The sequence below is a fragment of the Engraulis encrasicolus genome, chromosome 16, assembly GCF_034702125.1.
Source record: "Engraulis encrasicolus isolate BLACKSEA-1 chromosome 16, IST_EnEncr_1.0, whole genome shotgun sequence".
Classification (NCBI taxonomy): Eukaryota; Metazoa; Chordata; class Actinopteri; order Clupeiformes; family Engraulidae; genus Engraulis; species Engraulis encrasicolus.
The window spans coordinates 26,080,971-26,093,629 of NC_085872.1; the positions used below are offsets into that span (position 1 = coordinate 26,080,971).

The 12,659-nt window shown below is 41.9% G+C and overlaps 1 protein-coding gene across 1 annotated transcript; it reads right to left on the minus strand.

The window, feature by feature from the left end:
* Positions 1-4,310: 4,310 nt before the first annotated feature.
* LOC134466435 (growth/differentiation factor 8) lies at positions 4,311-6,705 on the minus strand. Its single transcript, XM_063220334.1, has 2 exons — positions 6,054-6,705; positions 4,311-5,155 (listed from the first exon to the last, which is right to left on the minus strand). Exons 1-2 carry the CDS (start codon positions 6,553-6,555, stop codon positions 4,374-4,376), a joined length of 1,284 nt encoding a protein of 427 aa, XP_063076404.1. The 5' UTR covers positions 6,556-6,705; the 3' UTR covers positions 4,311-4,373.
* Positions 6,706-12,659: the final 5,954 nt, after the last annotated feature.

Here is a 12,659-nt window from a genome sequence, read left to right on the forward strand (position 1 = left end):
TTTTAGCATTTTGCATGTCTTTTTTAAGGGAATGAGTTCCTTGATTTGATGAGGCCATCACAATTTCACACCACTTCCTCAGTGTGCTTTCTCTGATGGACCAAGGCCAAAGCCCTTACCATACTGTTTGGTTTCACACAGACATTATGGGCAAACTTCTGATTTTCCTGCCTTTGCATATTATACAGTACAGTAACTTAATTGTCTGCATGATAGCTTCATAGTTACACCTCAATACAGTGTTCATGCTGGCAGTCCCCCCTCGGACACTCCAAGTCGGCCACCCACTTTTTTTTTTATAAAAAGGGAACTTGATAGTTGTTTGCATAAGCAGGGACATTTCTGCACACGTTGCCCTCAAAGTAACACTGTCGACTTGACATCTGTAATGGACCCCACGGAGTTGGATGTTATGGTAAGATACTGTTTGAACAACATTTAGTGGAACTTGAGTGGATATAGTTTTGGCATTCAGCAGTAGGCCTATGTAGTACTTGCTTAACATATTCGTAAATTAATTGTGATATAGACCACATATCTATTCATCTAAAACTACAAGTCCATGCTAGTTCTGATGTTGGTTGTATTACTTGTGCGTGGTAGGCTACATAATGAAGGGGTGCATTTCTTTCCTCTCCATAGGAATTGATAGTGGCAAATGATACTTTAAATAACTCATCAGTGCCTCATGACCAAAGAACCAATGGTGCTGCTGTGGGTCTTCCAATATTCTTTGTGGCACTTGCCATAGTTGTGGGAGTTATGGCATATTTCTACTTAAAGAAAAGAAAATCAAAAGATATACATTCATCAAACGATTCTGGGACCACGGGGGAACGACAGTGCAAACCTATGGAATCCCGGCACACAGTTCACTCTCCTGAGGTCTCTGAAGTCCCAGTTTATGAAAACTTTCGTCAGGAGCCTTCTGACATCAATCCACCGAGGAATTACAGCAATATGGACTTTAATTCCCACAGGTAAGGGGCAATAAAGTACATGCAGTTCCTGCTTTCTTAGGGGTGATGAAGTCAGCATTTTTTTTTACCTGACAAAATCATGAGGCGTGATGACAATGCCATTCAGTGACCCATATAGAGACTCTTGAAAATGGTCAGTTGGCAGATGTGGCTACTATTGGATGCACACTTTACTTTCATTTGTCAATACCGGTAACTAGTTAAAAATTGACATTGCATTGTGTTGCAACTTCTGCATACTGCTTGTTACCAGGTGTGGAATGTCCCATGGGCACATTTCGGGTTTGCCCGTGCCTTACACATTATTACCTTATCTAGTTGTCATGACATGTATTTGCTGAATGGCAAAATGATTAACGGATCTGCCACTTTCACCGTGTGTTGGTTCTAAATGGAAGACCCTGAGTAACCCATACCATCCCCTTTTTCCCATCAGCCCGGCTGAACCTGGCGACCTTTACATGCAGTGTGATTCAGAACATGACGCAATTTATAGCAACGATCCTTCCTTCAGGTACAGTCAATACAACAGCCAGCCAGACAACGGCGAGGAAGATGTTTACATTGTGCCTGATGCTTGAAAAATGGCCTTTTGGTGAATATTTTTCAGAGAGATGTCAAACTATTTTCGTCTCCCCTTTTTTCTTTCTTTCTTTTTTTTGCTCTAATTGTTTTCACAGTTCACGTTCATTCCTCCTCCTTGAGTAATATAATTGTCAAACAAAGACTGAAATACCTCTTCTGTATACGTGATCTATGTGTTTCGTTTTAGGAATAGGTTTTTTTTTTTTTACATATTCACTTCAGTTAAAAATAGTTGAAGAGGTTACTTTCACTTCTTCTTTCCCAAAGGAGGAGAAACAAAGACATTAGTCTCTGGCATCTGTGAAACTGTGACACTATTGTTGCCCCTCACAAATTCTTGTTTATGGTGTCAATCAATGTTAATTCTGCATTTGAGATAAAATACTGAAAAGTCTACTCACAATTAACAACATTGTCTTAGGTTAAATAAACTGTACCACCCCTTTTTCTGAGATATCTTTTGTTTGTCAAGGATGTTGGATCTCAATTTCCCAGAAATTAAGCCCAGGTGAGGAATAATGCATGTTTGCTCTGTGTCTCACTTCGAGAGACCTATTTAAAACAGTTTTATAGTGCTTGATGATCTGTTCTTAACATCCACTTGTATACTTTGGGTGGTAACGGGGCCTTTCAGAGTTAGAGATTAAGGACATTAACATTATCCCCACGACCTGGTGACAAAGAGGATGTACAGTACAAGTTGCCACAGAGGTTAGGGTGGTACCGGACATAACTGTGCTTTCATGAAGATGGCTGAATTTTTCATTTGTATCTGCCAGCAAATTGATTGATTGTGCTCTTGGCCTTCCTGCGTTTGGTGAAGGTGTCACACCCTTTTTTATATTTGGAAACTACAATATTATTTTTTGAGTGTTCCGTTTTGTCAGTGAACTCCTTTCCTTCTCGTAAAGGAATATCCCATTTTCAGTGATTGGTGATTACTGCTGTTTTACTGGGTTTATGTTTGAGGAAATGACTACCTTTATGACTGGCCTCAGCACTCTTCGCACTCTGTCTTTATTGCCTCTGAAAGAATAATTTGGGTAATTTGATCATGTCAAACAGGTCAATGTTTATATACCCCTTGCTTTTTGTAAGCAAACTGGTAAAAATATATGCTTACACTGGAATATCTTTATTCCAAGCTTTGCTAAATAAGTAGTATATGCACATTTGTACAAAAGCATTAAGTCATATAGCAGCAGCAATGTAATGTGCTCTTTGGGGTTGTTGACGGAAATTCAACATTATAATATATAAGTTTGTAAAATATTAAAGGAACAGTCCACCCTTTTTTGATTTTCACGTATTTGCAGTATTTCCCAGCATTATTCGTGAATGTGCATATCATTTTCGTCTATGTGTTTCCATTGCCCAGTTAAGTATAGCCAAATTAAGCGTAGCAAAGCAAGTCTATGGGGGCAAACAAAACATCATCAAATGTACTTATAAAGTACTTTAAAATTCATGTAAAATTCACCAGAGTGCAAAACAGCTATTTTTAATCCTGTCCTGTGATTATTTGTGGCTTGATTCTAATACCTCCATTCACTTCCAGTGATTATGCTAAGCTATGCTAATAATTCTGATCCAATAAATCTAAGTACTGAACAAACTGAGAAGAAAATGATATGCACATTCATGAATAATGCTTGGAAATACTACAAATATGTGAACATCAAAAAAGGGTGGACTGTTCCTTTAAGTCAACAGCACACTGGAGTGCCATGGAGACCATTGATTTTCCAGTCAAGGCCAGCATGTGAATTGTTTCAAGGCTGCGTAGACGGTGTCATATCTGTTATAGGGTGTAGTGTACAGCAGGATGCACCCTGACCTTGAAATAAAGCTTATCATGATGATGATGTGGTATATTGCTCAAAAGAGAAAACCTTCAACGTGAACTTTTGGCTTTGTGACGTTCTGAACTTGCTGCAATATGCTTAGATCCAAAACTGTAAATGGGAATCAGACCATAACAGTAGGCCTATTCTTTGTGTCATGCACTGAGATTGTATACTGTTACCAGGCTCTTAAAAGAGAACCTAGTAGCCACTTTGACCCAAAGTGTGTGTTTGACTAGTAGTTTAACTGCTAGCCATTTTTGCTGGTGATGAAAAAAAGTTAATTTAGAGCCCTGTTACAATAACGTAACTGTAAACATGTCACATATTTCCAATTCTAAATTCTATTTTTTTGTGTATTTCTGTCAAGTTATTACACTGTGTGTAACTAAAAATCAAGTAATGAATAAATAGTAACTAACAAGCGTTTGATATTCCAGTACATGTTTTTTCTAGGACCATATGCTGCATGGGACAACTATGGAAGGAAGCAATAGGGAAGGAAGAGTTTATAAAAATGTGTTTTTTATTGAAATTTACACATGTAACACACATGAATGACAATGATTTTTGAAATGAATGGGAACAAATAAAACCGTGGGCTACCTTAACATTTGTAACTATAAAAGACAGTATGCTTTAATTGTAACAGAGTTAAAACAACACTTTTTAGAGGAAATATGTTAAAGCAATAAATTAACAATAAATAATTCATAAATGCTGTTTGATGTTTGGACATCAATGACTTTATGACCACATGTTGACAAGGCTATTGCCTATCCTTAACAAGTCAAAGTAATAATAAAAACATTGTCTCCAATTTGGTTATATTGTTATGATACTCACAATGTACTCTCAATGTTTTATTTCTTAAAAGAAATACACACATTTCAGGAGTAAAATAACCATAATAATAATAATAATAACAACAATAAATACTTCCATTTCTGTCAGTCAAAGGGGGTTAGGCACAGTGGCATTTGCTAACAATCAAATCGTTGAATGGGGAGAGCTTCAGCTTCCCTCTACTGTCATAGTGCATGAGGATCATAGGCTCGTAGGCCGCCGGCACGCAGCACGGCCGAGGCGTGGCTCCCCGCGTCATGTGATGCATGCGTGACTTAACCTGCGTGTGCATGCTTGCCGGCTTGTAGTTGTGGGGGCAGGAGCCGTCGCAGAAGTACATGGTGTAGCTGCTGGGCGCCACGACCCAGTCGGACCAGCCTATCTCTTTGAAGGACACGTTGAGCGACCGCCGGCAACACTTGTTGTCCTCCTCGCAGTTCTCGTCCTTTGTGGAGCGTGCTCGCCTTGAGTGTGCCCCTCCATCATGTAGTAATAAGTCCATCTCTAGAGTCATGTTAGGCGCAGGGACGGTCACACCAGTTCTCTCTCCCGTGGACAAACCCACGTCCATGATTAAACTGCTATTAGCAGACCTCAGCCTCCACTCCTCAATGACTGCCCTTATGTTCACTGTCACATTCCTAGTGCAGAGTATTCGTTTAAGAGTCCTTTCCATGATAGGAAACGGTGTCCTTTCTCCAGTGCCCGGTTCCGATATGCTGACACTGAGCCTAATCTTCTGTTTTGTGGGTGAGCAGTAACGGTCAGCACTGTGAAGTCTGAGAGCAGCCCATCTCAGAGTCTGGTCCTCTCTGATGAAGGGTCTGTAGAATACTGCTCTGTACCACTGGACCTGCTGGTGTGTATGGGGTTCACCCTCTTGCTCGGTCACTGCCAGCACTGAAAGAAAGAACAGAAGATAGGTGCAATCACGTCAGTGGTCTTTCCAGGGTGCAGTCGTTAGTGTTATCTTTGAAGTCAAAGTGAACACGAGCCATTTTTTTCCACTTGAGACCATCAGTCATCACACCGGTTGGCTGCAGATTGGCAGATATTGTTTTGTTTAGTACATGTAACATGTCACTGTTCGACAACTCACAAAGGGCTAATTCCAACAAAGAAGTGTGGTGATTAAATGAAATGTGGACAAGCAGGCTCAGTCACAATACAAAATGTTCTAGAAATTGGACCATAAGGCATTGGAGGAGCATGTCATGGTTATATGCAACCAGAAGTTAAAAAGGAGATCATTGTGTTGCAACACTGCCAAGCCCTGTGAAAGTACCACAGATGTGTAAGCAACAGTCCGTGGGCTGTTCTTTTCTTTATCTTAAATCGACTGTTACATTGTTGTGTTTGTTGTATTGCTTCATAATGTGATTATGTAAATCTACTTCTGCTGTGCCAGAGTAAGACTACCGCTTTTAAAAACAAGACTGACTGAGGCAAGTTTTGTCATGTTAAGCTATTATCTTACATAGTTATTCCTTGTAATTGTGTACATCTTTCACAGGAATTATAAGGAGACTGCTTATTGGCAGTAGAGCTGATACAGTCACATTGTCTCTGTGGCGATGTGAACATAAAATACAGTTTACCCTCACCTGTATCTGTGAAAGCACAAATGAATGATAACAATGTAGCGCATGTAGTGTATACACCTGTCATTTAGACTCAAATTGCGGCATCATACACACAAAACACAATGCTGAGATCACACACATGACATGACATGACATGACATGACACACATTCAAACATCATCCTGCCATGTATTGACTAATAAATAAGCTTTTACCTGAGGCTGGGCGCACGGTGATGGAGGCTGTCCTGGTGTGCTGTGTGTGCTGCGTCTCCTGCTGGATGATGGTGGTGCTTGTGGAGGTGGTGGTGCTGGTGGTAGTGTTCCCCCTCAGCTGCTGCAGCATCTCCCTGTACCGCAGGAACATCCTGTCCAGCTCCTGCTGCCTCTCCTGCGCGGAGCCTCTGGCGATGGGCACCGGAGGACGATCCATGCCCAGGTAGCTGAGGATACTGGCCTTGAGCGCGTCCAGCCGCAGGGCCCTGTGACCGTGACCGTGAGGGTGAGCGTGACCGAGCGAGTCCACATGCCGCCTCCTGTGCGTCCTGCACTCAGCCAGGCCGAGGCAGAGAGTGAGGGTTCCCAGGCAGAGCAGAATGCACCGACACATGGGCATGGCAGAGTTGCTGAAGCGTGGCTCACTCACCGTATGTGTGTGTGTGTGAGTGTGTGTGGTGTGTGTGTGTGCGCTGGGGAGTATAAATGAAATTCCACGCATGCTTTTTCATTTATAGATGCTGGCCACTCCCTTTTCCACGGTCGGTTGTTTACCTGCTTTTACCACCCACTGTGGCCTCAAGGTGTTTGCCGCCTTGTATTAGTGACAGGTAAAAAAAAAGCTGGTCTGTTTTCCGAAGTATAATCCACATCCTCTCATTTCACTTCACAGTCATGGACATCAGAGAGCGCGCTTCCCATTCTGTAGCAGCGGGTAGACATCTATGACTGATAGGGCACAGGGATCTGACATAGAAAGTAGGAGGTCCAAAGCCAAGCCAAGCATTTTCCCTCCCCTCCCTGACTATTACCTGTATTACATGTGTCTTGAAATGTCCATGTGGGCATTATGTGTATGTAAGCTACTTGACACCTTAATTCCCCACCGGGGACCAATAAAGTTACTCTACTCTATACATAACTTATTCTAGGGCTATTGTATGAATACACTGTCTTACCTTGACACAGCCTGCCTGCTTTTTATAACAAATACGAGCACCGTATTGTAACTCACACATTACATTCTCTTATATGCTCCTTTTATGTAAGTATGACACTTTGGCTGCTTCCCAAAGTCCAGTATTCTAGCCTTGCTTTACTAGAACACTGAGTTCAGCAAAGGGTATCCAATCACAGGCTGTTTCACGTCCTGACAAGACTAGAACACTGGACATTGGGAAACAGCCTATGCTCCATGCATTTGGTGTCTCCGCCCACACAAATGGTGTCGTTGACATGAATCTCGCAATTGTGGTGATTCACCTGGCTTTCCTCAACTTTGTACTACATTGATAAAGAGACTGTAATCTTCATCTGGATTGCATACCATTCTGAATAGTCAGAACTTTTGTCCAGCTGAAATGTATTATTTTGTCATGTGGGGATCTCTTCGTTTTAAGATTTCACTTTCAAAACTTTATTTACAAGGCCTCAAGAAGGGTACTTTAGTAAATGTCATTGATATGCCTATTTTGTGAATTTACTAATTTATTAAACAAGTACAACAGTCCACTGAACTGTACCAGTAGATAAACAAACCATTACATTACACGCTACTCACATTCCTATTACTACCAATAAAATTTCACTCTTTCTCTTTATAAGCATTGTCTTAACCTATTGCGACATGACAAGTATTTTCCCAATGTTAACAGGCATAAACATGTAATGGGGCCATGTAGAATTGTCAGTAAAAGTATGAATCATCCAATAATGACCATGTGTGCATGTGTGTGTGTGTGTGTGTGTGTGTGTGTGTGTGTGTGTGTGTGTGTGTGTGTGTGTGTGTGTGTGTGTGTGTGTGTGTGTGTGTGTGTGTGTGTGTGAAGTGTGATGAGTGGTGATTCAGAACCTTGAACATGACATTCCGCTCTCCATCATTAGGGCAGCATACGCTGGGTGAGTTGGCTTTGTCAGAACTACAAAAGACGCCTGCTATATTTAAAAGCCTAGGTTAACTTTCAGAAAAAAAGCATCCCATGACAACAAAGATAAAGCGTTGGGTGCCACACCCAGGAGGAATTCTTTTTAAAGTGCAAACAAAGCCTGCAGTCACTCTTAAACTCTTATGACATGCCTCAGAGCGGATCTTTGCCATTAGTGTAAGTAACAATTATAGCCAAAAATACATGTTTTCATTCTTACTACCACCAGAAAAGTGTATCTTTATTTCCTCATATTAAGTATACCATGTATACTGTTAATACATTTTTATATGTTTGCATGTATGCTAATATTATTGCCTAATAAGAGTATAATTAGGCCTACTATGCAGGCACTGAAAAGTTCTGTGGGAGACAGCTGTCTACATGTTCCCTCTGTACAGTGGGCACATGGGTCCCCCTAGTGGTGAGCAATAGGTAGGTCTACCTCTGGCCTACATAGGTAGAATAGGAGTACACCAAAGGGAGAACACCCTGCTCTATAGCCTCAAGGGACTCATGATCCGGTCTAGCCTATAACTATGAATAGCTAGACCAGGGGTGGGGAACCTATGTCTCAAGGGCCGCTTTATGTGGCCCCTGATGTAATTTTAACGTTATGCAGCTTCACATGAAATATGACATATTTTGTAATGGAAACTTAGAAAATACATTTGCAATACCTAGAGGGGACCTAGAGAAGGAGGGGTCTGTTTTAAAGGTGGCTGCATTCAGTGCCTAAAGTGCAGGGGGAAATCCTGGTTTGTGTTCATAGTATGGCCCTCTGAGGACTTTTCCGGCCCTCGGATGAATTTGAAGTGGCCCCTCGAATGAAAAAGGTTCCCCACCCCTGAGCTAGACCCACCAGTCTAGCTATTCCCGTGGCATTGCATAAATGCATGATTTTAAATCACTTTACAGTAAAGCTTTGTGGTTGTCACTCTACAGCCATAGAAGTAGAAACACTGCCTACAATAAATGAAAAATGATACATTTCTCCACTTACACATTACAGATATTATATGTGGGCCTACGGGCATTCTACAGATTCATACACACTTGAAGTAAGTGCTATTTAAAAAAAATGTAGGCCTATTTAAATCTGTGCAAAAACATATGAAATGATGTAGGCCTACACTTCCAAATAAATGCTGTCTCTCAACCACTGCATCATGGCTTTCATGTTTCATGATACTCAAATGATGGCAAGCAAGGAAGGGTGGGCCTGCCCCACATCTCAGAGATAGTATATACAAGAGGAATACACGAGGGAATGCAAAGCAATTAAGCTACAGTTTTCATGCTTAAGTAGTCTTGCTAACAAGTGCGGTCCCTACTCTGCTGGGTCAGCCCTGAAGCAACTCACTGCGCATAAAACAAGGGATCCGAAATGCAGTGAACTGTGATTTATGCATCCCTCAATACCCGTAACGATCCAATGTACATGATAATCAGTGGTTAGCATTATGGATATTTCTTTAGGGTTTGGATGTTTATTTATTTATTTATTTTTTGCTTGTGTGTGCATGCGTGCGTGCGAGCATGCGTGTGTGTGTGTGTGTGTGTGTGTGTGTGTGTGTGTGTGTGTGTGTGTGTGTGTGTGTGTGTGTGTGTGTGTGTGTGTGAGAGAAAGAGAGAGAGAGAGAGAGAGAGAGAGAGAGAGAGAGAGAGAGAGAGAGAGAGAGAGAGACAGACAGACAGACAGACAGACAGACAGACAGACAGACAGAGACAGAGAGAGAGAGAGAGAGAGAGAGTAAGAAAGAGAGACAGAGACAGAGACCATTGGTATTTGTGTTCAGTGGGAAGAGCATTCACCTCTATGGTTTGTTATTATAACATGATAAAAGATGATGAAGCAAGGGGAGAGTAATTTCAAACCTGCAGTGTAAACTTGTTGTGACTAAGCCTGGGGCTTATTTCACTGTGAGGCCTGCAATGTTGCTATATCAATGTTCCATTGTTTCATCAAAGGGTGGTTGTGCCACTTGGAGACAAGCAATAATCAATTGGCCCATTCTGCCCCATGACTATCAGTACCCGGCCATTGTTTGGGTCTGGTCATGTGTCTGACTCCTTTGGAAATTGAAGAATGGGAAGGACATAGGGCTTAAACAACTCAAACAAAAATTGGCACTTTGTCTCAACACTTTTATATAATAAACATGACCTGGTGTCCTACTTGTTTAAACACGTGATGTAAGCTTTAGCACTATATAAAAGAACGCTATATATATAAAAGAAACGGCGTAGGCCTAAATGTGGAAAGTGAACACCCTAATAACTAATACTGGTATAAATCAATGTTATTGATGTTATATAGGGTACAATCGAAATGTATTCCTTACCATCACTGCAAACCTCACTGTACATCCAATGTTCGTCGTTCTTCCCCTGTGTCTCGCTAATCATTTAGCGTGGTCGCTATTGGACGAGTTATCTGGATTGCTCTACCAATTGCTTAAATCCCCATCAGGTCAGGTGACTCCGGCATGTTCGAAATAACGGGAACCTCTCCGCTAGGTAGCCTGAGATGTGCAGTGAGCTGTGAATTGCTCAGGGTTGATTTCATGGGGGAACGTCTGAGGCAATGGATTAAATTCTGAATGGAGTGAAACGTTGGCTGACTCATTCGTAATGGAACCTAATATTCTCAGACGCCGCGGACTCCAGGTAAGACAGCCTGTACCCACGTCCATATCAGGCGACCCCCACCCCCACCCATTTAATCTAGCCTAAATACAGTCACAAGTTGTTACCATGTAACAACATGTGCTTTACATACCTGCTTATGATATTTTTCTGCGAAGGATTGTGCGTCTCTTCCCTCTGTTGCTTATGCGTTATGTTGGGTATGGTACGATGTTTTATCGTGGAAGATGCTGCTGCTCCCCGGTAGACTACCTTCACTACAGAAATAATGCACCCACAGATTCATACGCTTTTCTTTGCCACATAATAATTCTGATCAATGATGGCAGGGTGAGCTACACTGTGATATGGTTTAGGGAATGTTCATATAATTCCAATTTGTTAAATGAGACTAGAGATTGGGTCAGTAGCGCATAGACACTTGGCGCAAGGCGGCGGCATCACCACAGATGACACGTTCCAACGATTGTGTTAGACACTGTAGCCTACACAATGAAATGACATTAGAATATACATTCAGATGAATTTACCTGCATGATCCTTTAGATTGACCTAAATATGCTGGCAATGATGGCCAAATATAAAAAATAAAAAGGGGGAAAGGATGTGTGTTCCCATCTCCAGTTGCCATGGTGATTTGGGATTTTTTGTTCCCTTTTGATATGCAGACTTGTTTTGTCTCAGCTTCCTAATAATGGGGCCAGAGTGTGTAGCATCCAGTTGAAATAAGATTGCATGTCATTAGACGGTCTGTGTGTTCCTTCAAAGCCACAGCCTACTGCTGGTGACGTGGTTGTTATGTAGGCTAGAGACCTACAGGGTCTGAAAACCCTCTGTAAAAATGGTACAGCATATGTGAATAATGTAGAGGTGACACGGGCAGAATTATACCTACGGTGAGATTCAAAACTCTCTCTCTCTCTCTCTCTCTCTCTCTCTCTCTCTCTCTCTCTCTCTCTCTCTCTCTCTCTCTCTGTGCGTGTGTGTGCGTGTGTGTGTGTGTGTGTGTGTGTGTGTGTGTGTGTGTGTGTGTGTGTGTGTGTGTGTGTGTGTGTGTGTGTGTGTGTGTGTAAGAGAGAGAGAGAGAGAGAGAGAGAGAGAGAGAGAGAGAGAGAGAGAGAGAGAGAGATTGCTGTGGGTAAACATGTGGAACTAGTTTATCCGGTTACATACATTGCGCACCAATATGCATGAGGCACTTGCACTGTTTGCAACAGAGCCTCACCTGTTTGGCTTATACAAACACAGAAATGACACTGATGTTAATGCAGTTCACTAATGCAGGCAGCCATGTTGGTCTGTTTACAATGTCAGTTTCATTTCATGTGCAGGACGTATGCAAATGCTTCAGAGATAGGCTATATGGAAAACTCAGCCTAAGCTGTATTGAGAAGGGACGGGAGGATCTGTGGCCCCTTCAATGTCAGCTAAATCCAAGAAAGGAACACAGCATTCACTAATGCCATCTAGAGTTTAATATCATGATTGCAACTCTAGTCTTTGGGTGGGTCCCTAATAGTGGACTAGAGCAGCGGTTTCCAAACCGTACCATGACAAAGCCCCCCATTGGTTGGGAGAAATAACCCAAAAGCAAACCAGGAAATGCTATGACTAAAATGGTTTTGTGGACATAGAGTGTGTTCCAATATGCGACCTTGCGTCCTCCACTTGTGCTTGTGGCCTCGCCTCGCCTCCTGGCCCCTCCTCCGTGGAGAAAACAAATAAGTTTCCAAAACATTTTTTGGGGGACTATTCTTCCTTCACCATCCAGTTTGGAAATTAGAAAATGACTTTACAATTGAGCTTTTGCGAGATATTGAAATATAATGCTGTTGTCAGTAATGTCATCATGACATTACTTCCTGGTACGGGTTCACAAGCACAAGTGGAGGACGCAAGGTCGCATATTGGAACGCACTCATAGGCTATACTAGGCCTATACATCCTCCACATGTGAGTGTGCTTCTGAATTGTGAAAAGACGCAAAATTCTGAAATGTTAATAAGCAATAATTCATGTTCCTTGCTTTATA